Source organism: Gallinula chloropus, assembly GCF_964237585.1.
Source record: "Gallinula chloropus genome assembly, chromosome: 1".
In the NCBI taxonomy this organism is placed as follows: Eukaryota; Metazoa; Chordata; class Aves; order Gruiformes; family Rallidae; genus Gallinula; species Gallinula chloropus.
This window is the reverse complement of record NC_140085.1, coordinates 208,939,912-208,958,124: the sequence shown is the minus strand read 5'-3', so window position 1 is coordinate 208,958,124 and position 18,213 is coordinate 208,939,912. Positions and strand designations below refer to the sequence as shown.

The window sequence follows — 18,213 nt, the reverse complement described above, 5'->3', positions numbered from 1 at the left end:
AAATTCCACTGGGATTTCTTTGCTCTGTTACCAAATCCAGAAGCTGATGACTGCCAGGCAGGGGGCAAGGAAATGTATCTGCCTGTTTTTGTAGTGTCTGGAGGTTTTATTGCCAGAGGAGATCTGTGTTACTGCATTTGGAAAATGTATTCTTGAGTCATTATGAAGCCTTTAAAAAGCAATCGGTCTTCCTTTTGACTCTTCTAAGAAAGCAAGATAAACCAAATAATGATAACCACACATTTTCCTGCCATTTCTTCCTGAATATACTTGGTGTCAAAATACACGTGCTGCAGGGAATTCAGTAGTCTGCTTTTACTCCAGACTTTTCTTCAAATCATAGCTTATTTCCTATGTCCTGTGAAGCCGTTTCCCATTTACTTTGACCTTGCAATTGATTACACTGTCTGCTTTCAGAATATCTCTCCTGGTCTCTTCTAACTTTGTCTCTAGGATGCCCAGAGAGTCTTTAAAAAAAAAAAAAAAAAGTATCAGGTCACCCTTTGATCCACCTGAGATGTGATCAAAGTTTCTCCCCATGATCTGTTGCTTAGTCCCCTGCCTGTCCCCCAAGTTGAGACTTGAAAACTACTTTCCTTTGAGGCAGTCATCAAAACCTAATGATATGCCATTGTTAGTCCTGCGCCAAGCATAATAATTCCTAACTCCTGCTGTGGGCTTTTGTTCAGTATAGAAGCAAAAAAAGAGACACAGGGTAAACAAGTTCTGCATTGACCGTGGAGGTTGCAGCCTCCTGCAGTTACAGGAAAGAGCTCCCAATAATGAAGTGGTTTTACAATAAACACCAGCTGCCCAAATCATCATACTTTAATTTTCCTTGTGAAAAACTGAATTAGTATGATTAACTGATTTTTATTTAAAAAAAATGTGGATTTATGTATTAATTGTCTGTCCATCATAGTAACCTTCCTTCATTGTAATTGTAGAATCATAGAATCACAGAATCATAGGGGTTGGAAGGGACCTCGAGACATCATCGGGTCCAACCCCCCTGCCAAAGCAGCTCCTCAGCTCATATTGCACAGACAGGCGTCCAGACGGGGCTGGAATCTCTCCAGAGATGGAGACTCCACCACCTCCCTGGGCAGCCTGTCCCAGGGCTCTGGCACCCTCACTGGGGAAAAGTTCTTCCCCATGTTGGTGTGGAACTTCCTGTGCTCCAACTTGCAGCCATTGCCCCTTGTCCTGTCTCCACAGACCACTGAAAAGGGGCTGCCCATTCCCCCTGCCTCCCATATTTAAGATATTTATACACATTAATAAGGTCCCCCCTTAGTCTTCTTTTCTCCAGGCTGAACAGTCCCAGCTCACTCAGCCTTTCCTCATAGGGGAGATGCTCCAGGCCCTTCATCATCTTTGTAGCCTCCTCTGGACTCTCTCCAGGAGATCCCTGTCTTTTTTATACCAGGGACCCCAGATATGGACCCAATACTCCAGGTGGGGCCTGACCAGGGCAGAGTAGAGGGGGAGGATCACCTCCTTTGACCTGCTGGCCACACTCCTCCTGATGCACCCCAGGATCCCATTGGCTCTCTTAGCCACCAGGGCACACTGCTGGCTCAGAAGTAATCTGGAAGTTTGGTGGGAGATGCCAGTTTGACTTGTAACTGTGAAGACAAATGGTTTGAAAGAGTGAGGGACAGTGAATCTGGGTTCTTTTTTAGCTCACTGCCAAATAGTCCATTTTGCATTGTTAAAAATTACATGCTTTTCTTCCAGAAACAGAACTTCTTGACTACAAAGTGAAGTGTTGGAATTAACCCCCCCACATCTTTGTAGTTACATTTGAAGGAGGGAATGTGTTGCTCTGTGGGGAGTCTTGATATTTTTTTTGTGCACTAAATAATTTTCTATAGATCTTTTTGTTCTAGCATGTTAAGTAGATCTTAGTTCAGAATGATCACCTGTACTGGTGGCCCAGAATTTACACCAGGTTGCAGGCATAGTTATGGTTATGTACTTTTGTCCAGACTGCAGGTTTCTTTGGCAGTATGAGAACTTTTTAATGGGCTGTGGTTGCTAGTGGTTAGAGACCAAATACATTAGCCAGCCAAGTTTGCCAACAGAAAACAAGACGGGTTTTGTTACAGATATCCTAGAGGGAAGAAGGGTATGAAAAGAGGTGCATCACCAATGTGGTTGTTAGTCTTTATTCTTCCTGCAGCTGGGGGGACTTTGCCCAGACAGGGATCCTGACCTTGGAAGGCTCCATCTAAGTCTTTGTCTTAACTTGCTGGGATTTTGCCTGTCATGTTCCTGACAAAGGAAATCAATGGAAACATAACCTATCATTTGGAGTGCTTGCTCAGAGAGGCTGTCAAACACTGCAGGACGATGTGGCTTGCCATGGGTGCTGAGAGCACAAGGATTTAATTAATAGATCCATGTGAAGGCATCTAGGAGATTGGTCAGCTAAACAGGAGTTGGTGTCATGAGAGAGGGAGAACTAGCTTCTTGGCAAAGAGGTAGTTTCTGTGTCACACATTGTCACTATGTGCCTAAGTCCCCTTTTTATTTTGTTGAAGAACACCTGAGAACAAAAGAGCATCTCAGCTATATGCCTCTTTTACCTTCTTGGGAGCCTTTTCTTAGCAGTTTGAAGGTGACCTGACCTCACATTTAGTTGTGTTAGGTAAGCCAGAGGTCAAGAAATGGAGACAGTGTGGTTTCTGAAGTTCTGTATTGCAGTCTTGTACTGATCATGATCGCTCTCAATACTGGTGCTGCAGTGAAGAGGAGAGCATCATTTTTAACAGGCTTATTCCCCAGCCTACTGAGGGCTGGCAGTTTGAGTGAAGTATCTTGTTATTGAATCTGCTGCCCATGTCATTGTGGCTTCATCTTAAATTTCTTGTTAGGGCTTTGCAGTGACTAATAATGTGGGGTTATAATACTGTATAAAGAGGAGAGTCAGGCTGAGCAAGCAATGAGACAGCTGTTTCAAAATAAATAAGTGATAACCCTTAACCTCTGAAGGTAAAAGTGGTTCTGATTTCTGAAAAGCCGACTCAAGTGGTGAACATGAATCTTGAAATTATTGGTAAGGAAGGCAAAGTAGTAGCTGCCAATTATATTGTAAACTGTGATTTCACATCCTACTTATTTTATCTAAAATCTTCCCAAATTTGTCTTAATAAATCTAAGTTAAACTAATGTAATTGTACAACCTAAGCAGAACTGAAAGCTAGATTAAAGGTAATGTAAAAAGAAAGCTAAATGTGATTATTCAAAAGATTCTATGTAGTTATGAAAGAGGGTTGAGCCAAAGACACAAAACATCCATTTGCAAAGATTTGGGAATAAGGAACCAAGCCATTTAAAAGACCTTACTAAGATGAGCAGCCTGGTTTAGTGAGAGGTGTCCCTGCCCATGGCACAGGGGTTGGAACTTGATGATCTTTAAGGTCCCTTGCAACCATAACCATTCTATGATTCTATTAAAAAAAAAAGAGATAATGATATGACTGGATATAATTACTAAAGAATATTGAAAGAACTCAGAAGAAAGAAGGCTAGAAGTGCTAAGCTGCAAAATGCAAGCAGCAATCACAAATAAAGTTCCATAAATGATGAAGGATTCAGTGGGAGAAAGAACAACAAATGTCAGAGAAAGCAGAAGTATTCCACATTTTTGCCTTATTTAAAAAGAAGAGTTAATTTTGTTTGGGTAAGTAGAATTTAAGTGACTCAGAAAATTTTGATCCAAAGTACTTTGCATTAGGAAAGCAATTAAATGCATGAGTATTTCAAGAGTGTGGGTTGCTGTTAAAGAAACTCATATCTGGTTTTTTTAGAAATATATTTTAGTATTTGGTGTTGGGGGCTGAGCAGTGGGTAGTGTGTCCTGTCAATGAGTAGTGTGTCCTGTAGTTGGTGTCTAACTCTTAAAAATATGTAGAAAAACTGAAAGAAATACAGTGAAGCAGTTTGGGAAAGATAATAGGTTTGAAACATGACCTATGAGGAAAGCTGAGGAAATGGAGTTTATTTGGCTAGCAAAGAGAAAACGATGTAGGCACACACAAGTCTGCATGTTCTGGTATTGAAAGGTTTTTATGAAAAACAAAAAATTGGAATTGAGACTGAACATTTGTTTCTGACAAGTAAGCAGACAGTAGGAGGGAAAAACTGGTTTCATTTACAGCAAATGTGATTATGGTTGGTACCTAATATTTTAAAATCTTGCCAGTTTTTTCCCTTGTTTGTTGAAGAGGGAAGCAGATTCCCAGTAGGTCTAGGGTCTCCCTTATAGGGGGGTTTAAAGCAAACACTGTTGCAGATCATAGAGACACAGGGATTTCATATTACATTCAGAGAGCCTTCACAGAAGATTGGTTTTCCACTTTTTCTTTCTCTTCAGTTCTTTGAAGAGGCACTGATGTTGCTCGTATTCCACTTTTTGGAGTGTTTTGAAGAGAGAGAAGTCTTATGTCATTACTCAACCTCTTGAAGTTTGTGTAACCCCTTCAAAGTAATTTTTTACCTTCCCATGTTGGAAGGCAAAGTTGTTTACACAAAGTGCAAATCCCTGGATTAGTTTTCATATGAGCCTTCTTAAAAGTGTACTATAAAATCAAGTTGAAGAGTCTGGGTCTGAGGAAAAGATGAATAAAGGAGTGCACAGTGAACCCTGGGGAAGTGATAGTTCTAGAAATAATTAATAGCTAAAAGCAGTTTCAAACAGATTGGTGCCCTGCTGAGGTCAGTATTAAAGGAGACGCTGGGACTTTCAAAAGCTCTTAAAGTCACCCTTCAAGGTTTGTTTAGGTTTCTGTCTTTCTGGGGTTGAGTTCTTTTTATGATAAAGAAAACGCTGATAGCAAATAATTGCGAAGATTTGTTTTCTGGTGGTAACATGACACTATTCACTGGGCAACTATCTACAGCAGCAGAGTGTTTACAGATATCACGAGATATGAAGCACTTTTAAGGAAATTCTTTTTGCAAGTGTTAGCCCCATGAAACTCAAACATACTTTAGCGATAGTATTTGCATGTAGTAGAACATTTTAAGGAACAGTGCAGGAAGTGATTCAATAAATCTCATGGTAACACTGTGAAATAGCTATTTGTGCTTAAAAAGGAGGCACACACACATGTATGTGTGTATATATATGTGTAAAAGGAAATTGCTTTCTTCAGTTCTACATATTTCTGTTCTGACATCTCACCTTTTTTTTAATTCTCCCAATATTGCAGTACTGGAGCTGTATTTGATAGTGATAGATAGAACTTAATAGATTGAACTTAATATCATTGCCTTTCTAGAGGGCCTGAAATTAAATGCTTTTGAAACGTGGTAGGAGGTAGTCCTTTCTATGAAAACCTTGCAGGCAAAGCAGAAGAGAATGAGAGAGAGGAGGTATGGTCATCCTGGCTTAGCAGGAGGTGGCAGTTAGACTGAGAAGGTGGGGGGAGTGTAGTTTCTTCACATTCACACTCCAGTTTGTGGCATATTCAGGATTAGAATCATGGTTCCCTAAATCCTTGTCTCGAATGGCTCTAGCAAAGGATAGTAAATGAGTACTGTAATATAGTAGCTATTTCATCTTCCAGTATAAGTATAGATAATTTACGTGATTAAATTGTACTGGCAAATACATTTTACCAGTTATAGCATTGGTTAAAGCATTTCACAGTTTTTATAACAGCTTATCTGAAGTAGCATTTTGTTTAAAAATAATAGGTCAATACCTTAAATCTGGCTTTATTAGTAAAATAGAATGCAAACACTGGTCTTCAGCATGAGTCTGTACCCTAAAGGAAACCATCTGATCTGACTCTACATATCTCAGGCTTATGAATCTTTAGGCTTAGGCAGGAAGAGAAATTATTAATTGGTAAAAGAATGGGAATGCGTGTGTAGCATGTGCATGTATATGTGTATAGGGTTATGTTTTACAACACGAAGGACTTGTTTGGAAATTGCCTGGTTGTGTATCCATTTTTATATCTCTGTGTCTTTTAAGCATTGTAGATCAATGCAGATCATACATACAGCTTTTTGATGTTGGCATTCTTTGTTATTTCCCATGTCCCCCTTCCTTAAGTCCCTTTGTGGGGAGAAGTTGAAGAGTAAATAGTTTCAAATGGTTTTGCTATAAACAGATCAAATGTATTAATAGTTTATAAATAAAAATGAAATATTTTTCCTTAAGTAATTCACAGACCATATGGTACATATCTAGAATCACCTAAGTGGTTAATTGCATGTTAAATTCCTTTCCTCTCTCCTAGTGTAAACAACTGCAAAAATATTTACATTCCCTGCCTTGCTAGATTTATTTATAATTTTATAATAAAAACACAGAAGTGTTATAAATTGAAATCTTAATCTCTTGCTTGACTCACTTTCTAAAACGTCAGCGTTGTGTCTGGGGTTGGTTTACTTTGTGTGCTGTCCCACTCCTAACACAGAACTACACCACGCTGAACAACTGAAGACTATTGACGTTAAGCAAGTTAGGGGCGCAGCGTAAGATGTGGTTTCTTGAAATTAGCTTTCTGTTATTATAAACAAGATTAGAAACTGCAGCAAAGGAAGTGGCTTTAAAGCCCTTTATTGGATTTTTTTTATTACTGTGAAACTTCAGAACGATGATGATGTAATTCTATAAAACTTAGAGGGGCTCAGGCCAAAAATACAGCAAGTTGACCGAGCGAGCCGCTGCATACCTATGGAGAGAGTTGTTGCTGCCAGTCAGTGAGTGCTCGAGCTTTTCCCCAGAGTTAGCTACTGGCACAAACAGTTTGCAAACTCTGCACTCCAAAACTCATTAAACCATTTCTTCAAGTGAGAATGAATCAAGGACACCTTCAAAGCACGCTGTAAACTTACGTAAGAAACTGTGACAATAAGGAAAAAACCTGTACCTTTTGCTTCAGTGCAGAAGCATCAACTCTTTAGCTACAAAGTGTATGTGAAAAAACTTGTAGAGTAAATTAGTAGCTTAAATATAAAAGTGGCAGAACAAATTCTGCGGTGTGATGATTTGGCCTGCCTAAAATAAGTGCACCCAACAGCAGAGCCTGAGCTTCAGAGAGGGTAGCCACTGCCTGGGCTTTTGCCAAGCAGTGCTGGGCTGCTCGTCCCCATTACTGTGCAGTGGCAAGAACAAAAGAGGACCTTTACCAGGAAGCTTGTCAGCTCATCTGATGGCAGCCTCAGTTGTTTTGGGAAAGGGAGTATAGAAGATGTTCAGAGAAGGGCATTAGATAAGCACACTAATTCTGGGAGTAAATAAATGAATGAATGAGACTGAAATTTTCCGTATGTGATAACTGGATGTTGCAGTTGCTGTGAAATCTCTTGAGTGGCTTCCTTGAATATAGAGACAAGAGATATTGAACTTCCATCTGGGATAGAGAGAGCATGAAAATGCAAAGTGAAGTTAAAGGAAAAAAAATTTGTTCCTTTGCTGAATCCACTCTGACACTTTAAAATGATGCCTGCACAGCTGGTACATCAGAGCAAGAAACTTGCTAAAGCTAAATGTGGAACATCCCTCTGATCTGCAACCCACAATAAATTCACCATTCTTCTGTGCTGAAAAGTGGTATCATTGTTCTTGACCTGTAACCTGCAGCTGTTTGGGTTCCAGCTCCAGCTCATACAGCTGACACAAGTGGCTGACACAGTGCCAAGAAAACATTGCCTGCGCTAACTTTCAGCGTGCTTGTTTGCATGCCAAAGCAATGTTGTCCTGGAGTTCCACCAGCCCTGATAAACCTTGGTCTTTGCAGAGGGAAATGGGCTGTACTGATTTCCATGCAAATGACTGTTCTCTTCTGGCTCCCAAGTTACCGCAGCCTGGAGCTTCATGACTCTCAGGAGTTTTCCACTAGTGCTGATAGCTAAATTCAAGGGCATTAGGAGCAATAATACCAAGTTAGTGCCAGACCCAGGGGTTCTCCACCCAGTTGCCCCTGAAGGAGATAAGTTGGCTGCTTGTCTGTTGGGTTTCCTGCCAGAGTAAGAATTTAATTAAGAAGGGGAGGGCACCAAGTATCATCTCCATCAAATATTGTTTCTTGTGGAAACTATTCAACAACTTGTTCATTGATGTAATTACTGTAGCATTCATTTTGTAATTAGAAGACTTAAATGACAAAAACTTTTCTTAATTTAGTGTTGGGTCTTTTCAGGTTCTCATGTGTGCTTTTTGTCTGAAGTTGCAAAGAAAAACGGACTTATATACGCTTTGAAGTAACTGAAGTTACAGCAGGAACTGTTGGAATAGCATTTTGAAATGTCCAAACATTAGTCAAGATTTCTTTTTGTTTGGGGGGGGGGGATTTTTTGTTGTTGTTGTGTTTTTTTTCTTTCCAAAACTTGTAGTACGATTTTGTAGATTCCAAGTAAGTACTGTAGCTCTGTGGAACAGTGATTCCACACACTCAAACAAATGCTAGGTTAGTATATATTAATACCTGTAGTGTTTCTCTTTTGGTTTTGTCTTTTTTAGAGTCACATCTGATTTTTTATATCAGATTAATTTTGTGATAATCTTTGTAGATTTAGAATTCAAATAATTGAATCCTAAATTAATTCATGTAGTGCTCAAAGCAGTTAATCCTACTGTGTTGTTAAAATGAATGCACTGGCTTCACTTTTAATCAGAAGATAGGAGTTGTAGTAAATTATTCAGATTTCTCCTAGAGTAGTAGTCTTATGTTAACAGGAAAAATACTCCTGTCCTCTGACTACAGAGGAAGCCTACGTGACTAGTTTGGGCAAGACGTCTAGTTTAAGGTAGCTAAAGTAAAAGTAGAAACTGAATCTTACCCCAGGAATGTATTCCACAAGGACCTTTAAAAAAATTCCTTGTGAGGTTTGAGAATGTGAGGTATTTTTGTTTGTTACAGGCTGGGATGCAGCCATTGCACATGAAATTTTGGAAATATTTCAGACGTGGTTATAAGAGAAGAGTTGGTAATGTTGGTAGGAAAAAGGCCCCTTTAATAACTGCAGTGGATCAGTTGCACACCTTTATTTCAGCCTGTGTAATGTTTGATAAAAAGCAGGCATGAACATGACCTGTGGATGGCATATTATCATAACCCACAGGCTATGCTGTGAAATGCACTGGTTTATGAACTCCTGGAATGGGTTCATGCAACTTTTTGAAGTAAGTGATTATTCAGAGTCTTCATTAACTTACTAGCTGCTTACCAAAAATACAATATTTAATAAGGAGAGTGCCCTAGTTCTACATGTCTAGCCTTTGCCCTTTCCAAAAGGGAAAATCACAGGGTTTTGGTTTGGTTTTGTGTGGGGTTTTTTTTTTAGTTTCTTTTTAATATAGGGAAATCATTCAGCATTGGAAATAACCCAAGAAACCAAATCATTTTGCATCTACAGTACTTTTATTGATATGGAGTTTTATGTAAAAAGGTGAAACAGTTTTAAATACATTTACAGTAATGTGTTTCTTTTTTTATTGATCATAGAACTTTTTAAAGGAGTATTAGCTTATATATTCTTGGGCTTTTAAAAGTTTTATTGTCTAGATCATAATCTCATCTGAATAAAGTAGGAAGAGTCTTTTAATGCAGGCAGTTAGCTTCTTTTGTGTTAAGGTAGATGATGTGTCTTAATGTTTAAATATTTGTTTATAGGTAGCAAAGTCCAGTTTTGGAAAGTTATTTGTTAGAACAGCATAGAATTAGAAAATGTACTTGTAATAGGTATTGGGTAATTGGTGAAATAATGAAGATTGGAAATTCCTCATCAGAAACTTTGGGTGAGGACTGAGAAAAAAGTAGTGAGAAGGAGTGATGATATGCTAGGATTAGTCATACTCTAGTGCAGGGAAGATCTGTACTGGTTTAAAAAAATAAATCAAGTTGAGTGTAGGCTTCAAACTTCACTTGGGAATAACAGTGTTTATAATCAGCTTTCCTTGACTGTTTGCAATATGAAAACAATCTTAGCTGCAGTATGCCTTTGAGGATGGTAGTCAAATAACTTGAGCTATCTAAAAGTATGTTCCTTAGTCATCTGTACCTTATCTGTCTTAGGCATCTAACTTAAGATGGATTGACTCATCCTCTATTTTTGGTTCTTTTTTTGGATGCTGTCCTATTGCCAATGAATTTTTGAATTCTCAACTTCATCATATTTGAGAGCTTTCCCAAATGCAGGGAGAGGGATGAACAGTGTCCTATATATATCCTTTCTTTTTCCCTTTTGAAAGGAAGCAATGTGAATTTTCTTACTTTAAGTATACTAGCAAAGACAAGGTCAGACAAAATGTCTTATATTTGACTAGAGGGTACTGAGACATGTTTTAGGTGCAGTCTGAAACAACCTTTTAGTCTTGGTCAGGTTGCTGAGAAGATGTTCTGTTCTCTTCACTTGCTTGTGATAGAGAGTTTCAACAAACTTGATGAATGGAGTATTTGATCATCCTGGAAGTGAAGACAAGCTGGTTTAGATGCAGACCATTATATGCAAGAGTGTTTGATGGGAACAGCTTCATCTGAGCTGTTGAGGGAGACATACTGTCCAAGTTACAGCTTATGTGATGCAGTAAAAGAGTTCCTTTCTAATGGAAGAGGTAGAAATACTCTTCCCTATGTCAAGCACATAGCAATTACTTTTGTTTGTAGCAGAAAAAGCAACTTGGATTTGGAAATTATTTTAAATTTCTGAGTATGTGAAACCAATCCATCAGTAAAGCTCTCCACATTCCTGGGAGAGTTGTACTTTCAAGTTGAAACTTTTAATCCTGACTTTGAAAACTTACTATACAATAAAATAAAAACTGACTGACATGTTTTCCTCCTCAGTCTTCTAAAAAAATGTAGGCTCTGTGAGCTGTTTAAAAATGTGCTTTTAGTTTAGTGATTATGGTTATGATTAAGGGACTAGTTAGGAAAACTGTAGCTCTAAAGTATAAACACGGCAACCACAATACTTTTCAGAGCAAACTGGAGAATCTGTATCCCAGCTGAATGTTTTTACATACTTGCATTGCAATGAGATATGGTATAGTTGTGTTTACTTTAATGAAAAGCAAAAAAAAAAGGGTTAATTGTTCTTAAGAGTTTGCATCATGCTCAGGACTGAGAGGAAAATTGAGGGTAAAGAAATTTTTTCGTCTTCTCTCACTTTGCTGCTCCTCCTTTAAACTAGTTTTGTAGGCTGTCAGTGGAGGTCAGATTGCTCACCCATGGCAAATGACATCTGCTTTGGACACCATGTGTCTTAGGGTGGACGTCAAAGTATCTTTTGAATGGCTGAATTAGAGCTAACTTCAAGATATTGACTTAGAGGTGTTGCTCAGAAAAGGGAGCCAAGAGCTTTGTTTCTCATCAGCTGTTCACAGTAGTCTAGGTGATAGGCTACAGTCATTTATTTTAAGGTAAAAAGACTGATTAAAAGCCAAATACTTTACTTTTCCACACTCTCAATTGGTCTTTCTTTTTTTTTTTAACATGCACATATATCTTTGACTTGGCTAATGGAGAATAAGATGATGATCAGCACTTTCTTGAATAAAGAAACAGTTTATTTCAGCTGTCAAAAATGAGGAGGTTGTTGCTTACAGTGAGATAAAGAATCAGTCAAAGATAAATAGTTCTGGAAAATTGTTAATGCCCCTTCACTTTTCTATTTGGCTGCCTCAGAGTTTCAGCCATTGACTGTAGGATAAGAACAAGCGTCTGACAGCCCATGGGTTTAAATTTAAAACATCTGTTGTGCTACTTTATTGTTTATCTTCTAGCTCCTCTTTAAAGCTCTGTTTCCTGTAGTACCTACAAAAATCTTGACAACAGTCATATCACAAGAATGTTAAGAGCTTCAACTTTGGATATAAGGGCAAATAAGATAGGGGACTTGTCTCCCCTTTGGTTTCCTCAGAGAGCTGAAGAGGCAGAGTAAGTTTCTCACTCTTTCATCTCTATGTTCATCCATCTTCAGTTCAAAAAAACATACCTAAATCTGTTGGGAAACAAGGCCTTTTCAACTTGAACCTGTTTGTCTCTCCACATGGCATCAGAGAGCTGATGGAGATACTGAGACTTTGGACAGAGCCTTGAGAAACCTCGTCAAAGTTGGCTCTGCTTTGAACAAGGGTTGGACCAGATGACCTTCGGAGGTCTCAACCAATTGAAATTACTCCACTGGGGAAATTACTCATGGAAATAAAAGAAAAACCCCTTAATTTTATTTCTCTGGAAATGAGACTGTTACTTGTAAAGAGTCAATAACAAACAGCATTAAAAAAGGAGTCCACCATCACTGGAATGAGTCATAAAGTCAAGTAACAATATATATATGAATAGCAATATAATTACAGATGATAATCTGCTATATGCATACATTTAAGAATGTGCAGACAAATCTGTGAACAATGACATTGCGTGTGGATGTAATTTGTCTACCTGAGTTTTTTACATATGAGCAGCTGTGGGTTTTATGGTATTAAATGCAAGTCTCTACTATCATTTTGTTTGTGGCAAAAGTTTACAGATTGAACTTTCTTTCCCAGGTGTGACACTGAACTTACCCACATGGAACATGAAAAAATGTAGTGTTACTTGTAATAAAGTAATTGTAGTTTTCTTTCCAGAGCAGTAGAACAATTCAGCTATTATCGAATATCAATACTTCTTTTTACTGCTTGGTTTTCTCTCTTTCTCACCCTATTTATGTATAATTTCAGTCATAATTATCAGTATATTGGATATATAGTGTTTAGGTTGAAAATTGCTTTTTATAGTAAAGGATGTGGGATTTTTTCTTCCTGTATTTAATACTCTTTGTCATTAATAGTATCAGATTCCTTCCATCATACTTTAGAAAACACCGAACAATTTAAAGGATTTAAAAGATGACTTCTGTTCTGGTTTTTGTTTGTTTTCTCTTTACAGGCCTGGCAGCTTCGGTTCAGTCATCTTGTGGGCTATGGTGCCAAATATTACTCCTACCTCATGTCTAGGGCTGTTGCCTCCATGGTGTGGAAACAGTGTTTTGCTCAGGACCCATTTGATAGGTAAAAACAGAGATAGTATTAAGTAGAAACAACTGTCATGCTGCTTGCTTCTGCAAATTGTGAGACAAATGGGGATATGTAGGTTGATGGGCTTTTGAAATTGCAATTAGTTTTTTTTCTGTTTTCAATATTTTAAGAGGATTACAAAATAAGAAACAACCAGAAGTATGAAGTTTTTTCTGGGACATGTTCATTGGTGCAAACAAATTCACATTGGTGTTTTAAAATACAGGTGTGCCAGCTGGGAGGCACTGAAATCCATATTTATATATAATTAGAGAGCTTGATTTCCAGAGATGCCTAATTACTTGTAATTTTCTATTGAAATCAAAGCAACTCTGAGTTTTAAACAAGCTTCATGCCACCAACTTCAAAGCTAAGTATAGCTATACTATCCCATTTTGCTTAATGAAATGAAAAAGTACATTGTGAGATCACAAACTGTAAGTATTCTTACACCTTATGTGTCTGTTCAGAACATTGTAACAGAGCAGCTTTTGCCCCTTCAGCAATGAAGGTTGAAATATTGTTCTCAAACTAACTCTTGTAAACACCAACACATATTTGTATGTATAAAATTTCTTTAGTTCAGTTACTCGTCGTGTAATTTTAAATGCAATTTGAATTTGGAGTCAGCACTGAATCAAGGCAGTCATTGTTTCACGGTGGAAAATTTCATTTGATCTCTGTCTCTGAGTTCTGTAGACATCCTTGAAGCAAATCTGACTGAAAGCTGAACAGGTTGTATTTGCAGATGGCTCTAACATCTGTGTTTCTCCAGGGCAATGGGAGAACGTTATCGTAGAGAGATGCTGGCACACGGCGGTGGAAAAGAGCCCATACTTATGGTTGAAGGTACAAATGTTTTATTCCCTTGCTCAAGGAAGCAACAATGTGACTGCATTTCCAAGTTTGGTCTGTTTAGTTTAATTATGGCTTTCATTGGATTTATGAAAGAAAACTTCTTAATTTGTTTAGTTAAGTGGACAAGTCACCAACTTTATGTCATGGTCAGTAGAACTCCTTGTGATACACAGAATATAAACTCTACAGATATCTGGGGCTAGGTGCTGGAAGGGGTTTGTATTACAAGGTTATCTAAAGAATTCAGAATAAGAGTGTCACATACTTGAAGGTAGGTAGGTAGGTGAAGTATATACTAGAAGGAAGACAGATGACACCATTTTTGAATACAAAAAACAAGTAACTTTTACATACATGGATTTCATAATAGATCCAGTTATTCTGTATGCGAGAATTTGAGCTTATTTTGGTCACATCATTTCAGAATCAGCAGCATCATATTCCCCTCAGTCCCTTGTTTGCTTTTTGAATCTGAACAATAGCTTTTAAAAATCAGTAGTAGCCATAACAAAAATACTATGCTTTGTATATTAAAAAAATAAAATCAGGAGAATGCCACAAGTTTGAGAAAGTGCTGACTTCATCTCAAACTTTAAAATGAGATCAGGATAAAGACTTCCTTCTGTAACTTTGCAATATTCAAACCAAGTGTTTTTGCATTAGTGTTGCTGACACAGCAGTGTGCCCTGGTGGCTAAGAGAGCCAATGGGATCCTGGGCGGCATCAGGAGGAGTGTGGCCAGTAGTCAAAGGAAGTGATCCTCCCTGCCCTGGTTAGGCCCCACCTGGAGTATTGTGTCCATATCTGGGGTCCCTGGTACAAAAAAGACAGGGATCTCCTGGAGAGAGTCCAGAGGAGGCTACGAAGATGATGAAGGGCCTGGAGCATCTCCCCTATGAGGAAAGGCTGAGTGAGCTGGGACTGTTCAGCCTGGAGAAAAGAAGACTAAGGGGGGACCTTATTAATGTGTATAAATATCTTAAGTATGGGAGGCAGGGGGAATTGGGCAGCCCCTTTTCAGTGGTCTGTGGAGACAGGACAAGGGGCAATGGCTGCAAGTTGGAGCACAGGAAGTTCTGCACCAACATGCGGAAGAACTTTTCCCCAGTGAGGGTGCCAGAGCCCTGGGACAGGCTGCCCAGGGAGGTGGTGGAGTCTCCATCTCTGGAGATATTCCAGCCCCGTCTGGACGCCTGTCTGTGCAATATGAGCTGGGGAGCTGCTTTGGCAGGGGGGTTGGGCCCAATGATGTCTTTTGGTCCCTTCCAACCCCTATGATTCTATGATTCTGTGATTCTATGTTCCTGATAGGAGCACTCAGTAAGTACATCGTCTTATGGTGCATCTCTCAATTTGCTCTAAAATTTTTAATATTAAGGATGAATATCAATTGACTGGGCTCTGTTCACTCCAGTTTGGTAGACTGGAAGTTGTGGGGAATTTTCTTCAGATAATTAAGACAGTGGTAATGTGTCTGTATTTCATCATGGGATTGGCACAGTTTTGTAACTAGAATGTTTTGATTCTTTGACCCATCTGTTTATATTTGAGGCCATAACCTCTGCTCTCCTTAGACCCGTCATGTATTAAGCAACTATATATTCTCTAGATTAGTCTATTTATATTTCTGATCTACAGGGTTACTTTTCATTCAGTGTGGCCTTGCAACTGTGCCTTTCTTTACTGTTCTTAAAGAGTCTGCATTTTTAATCACACAAAACTATAGCCCAAAATTGTGGATTAAGTGGTTGCAAGGCAGGAATGTTGTATTGTAAGTCATATGGTAGAGAAAGAAGGAATGTTTTTTAAACACCTGCTTATCATCTCTTCTATTTCTGGGATGTATTTTTAATGTTACTGAACCTGGAATCTTCCTGGAATGTCCTAGAGGCTATGTTGTAGTTGCTGACTGTGTGCTCCCTTGAATCAAATATTATTTGAGTGAAATTTGCAAAATTAATCTGTGGATGCATTTACATAAAATCTGTGGAATTAGAACTGTCTTTCCCTCTTGCATATGAGAGAACAGTGGAACATGCTACAATCAGTTTGGGATTGAGTATGTGCATCGGTTGTTTGGGATAAAACCTCCTACTGAAATTAATCTGAAAACATGGCATTGAAGTCCAGGAAATTCCAAGTTTATTTTAAGTTTAAAGGAAATCAAAATATGATGAAGTCTGTGAAGCTACAGTGAAAGCACATGGACAAGTTTAAGTCTTGTAACACAGTAATCAGTTTTAAGCATTTCAATACTCAGAGTCCTCAGGCTTATAGTCCTCAATTCATTTAGTGCAGGTGAGTTGTCAGGACCTGTGGTGAAAAGTGGAATGGTGATAGCTGTGCAGCCTGGGGTACGAAGAGAGCAAGCTATGTTTAAGGAATAGATGTGCATACTGCAGGGCAGTAGGCATTGACATTAATGGTAGTGTAATGGGATTGTTTTATCATGTGACGAAAAAAATCTATGTATAAAAGAGATGTAGTTTGATTTTCTTTTTTTAAATTTAAATCAGTAAATCTGTAACCCACTTAACAGGACTGTGTGTCACTTGAAGGTCAGTATCTGTAGTGTGCTGGTGTGCTTGTTCATGCATAATAGGAGAAACAGACAGCATAATTCCTCTGTGTCTGCAGTACTGGTGATGAGAGCACAGACGATGATTTACAAAAACTGGCAGAAGTTTTCAAGATGTTTTCACAGAATTACAGAAGCACAGAATAGTTGAGGTTGGAAGGGACTTCTGGAGGTCATCTAGTCCACCAGGATCCCCAGGTCCTTTTCTGCAAAGCGGCTTTGTTGCTGGGTAGCTCCCAGCATATTCTGGTACCTGTGGTTGTTCTTCCACAGGTTCAGGACTTTGTACTTCTCTTTGTTGACCTCTGCCCTATCATCCAGATCACTAATGAATATGTTCAAAAGGACTGGACCCAGTATTGACCCCTGGGGTACACTGCTAGTTAGTGGCGCCCAACTAGACTTTGTGGTATTGATCACCTCCCTCTGGGCCCAGACATTCAGCAAGTTTTTAATCTACCTCCCTATCTGATCATCCAGCCCTTGCAGCAACAGATCCTCTGTGAGGATCTTAGAGGAGATAATGACCAAAATCTTGCTGAAGTCCAGGTAGATGATGTGCACTACTCTCCCCTCATCTACCAGGCCATGTGTTTCATCATATAATATTATAAAGTTGTTTAAGCATGACTTGACCTTAGTGACACCCTGCTGAGTGTTCCTGATAATTTTTTGTTGCTCATGAGCCTGGAAATGGTTTCTAGGATTAGCTGCTCCACCACCTTCCTAGGTATTGAGGTAATACTGACCAGCCATAGTTCCTTGGGTTCTCCTTCTTGCCTTTCTTAAAGAGAGGAGTTATATTTGGCACTTCTCCCATTTGCCATGACTGATCAAAGGTCACAGAATCACGGCGCAGTGCCATCTGCTCTCTCTCTCTCAACACTCATGGGTGCATCCCATCAGGGCCTGTGGGTTTATGTATGTCCAGTTGACTTAAGTGTTCTCTGGTGTGATCCTCTTCTGTCAAGGGTACATCATCCTTGCTTCAGATTGTCTCCCTGGCCACTTTTGTGTTCTGAATTTCACCTTTATACTATGTGTTTCTTTAGCATTACTTTAAACAGAAAATTTGAAAGATACTGAAGGTCATGAAAATACCCAGAATTCATCAGCAGATTATTGACTCTACACATTGTGGTGTTCATTGTAGACAGTGCAAAACTTAAACAACCATGCTTGAATGACTCCTTGCAAAATGAAATCGGGGTGACTCAGATCCTGTGACAAGTTGGTAATTTGATTGCTTGTCTGGGATTATTTGAGGTTAAATCACAGGACACACGATGGAAAAACCTTATATGTTTATACTTAATTGCTCTGTATTTATTACAAAAATTGAGAGTTTAAGGAGAGAAGTAGAAACAATTACTTGTTCTTCAATTTGTTTATATTCAATCAGCTTCTAACTCCTTTTGTTGCATTTTTTCCCTGTTCATTAAGGATGTTCCAGAAGACTTGATTACCGTCTTCTGTTGGTTTTCATCAGTTGCAAAACTGCGCTCGCGTAGCAGAGGACCAGACTCTTGATTAAAGACAGATTCCACCAAACTTAAAAGCTTGTTGATTTTACTCTTCTTCAGGGAAACAGTCCAGTTTCTCTGCTCACAAGTGCCGTGTTTCAAAAACCTGAAGTTCTGCGGGGGCTGGTCTGCAGGACTTTATTTTTTGAGAGATGTAAAGAAATGTGCTCACACAAGTCTGACTTCTGGATGCGTGTGCATAGCCTCACCCTTGAAGGGTTTCCATG

General features: G+C 38.9%; 1 protein-coding gene across 1 annotated transcript in view; it reads left to right on the top strand.

Moving 5' to 3' along the window:
- The window catches only part of MIPEP (mitochondrial intermediate peptidase), a 74,715-nt gene that overhangs the window by 51,694 nt on the left and 4,808 nt on the right, over positions 1-18,213 (top strand). The window contains exons 17-18 of the mRNA XM_084260804.1: positions 12,900-13,021; positions 13,803-13,876. Of these exons, the coding sequence (XP_084116930.1) occupies positions 12,900-13,021; positions 13,803-13,876 (196 nt within the window). The remainder of the gene's footprint in view (positions 1-12,899; positions 13,022-13,802; positions 13,877-18,213) is intronic.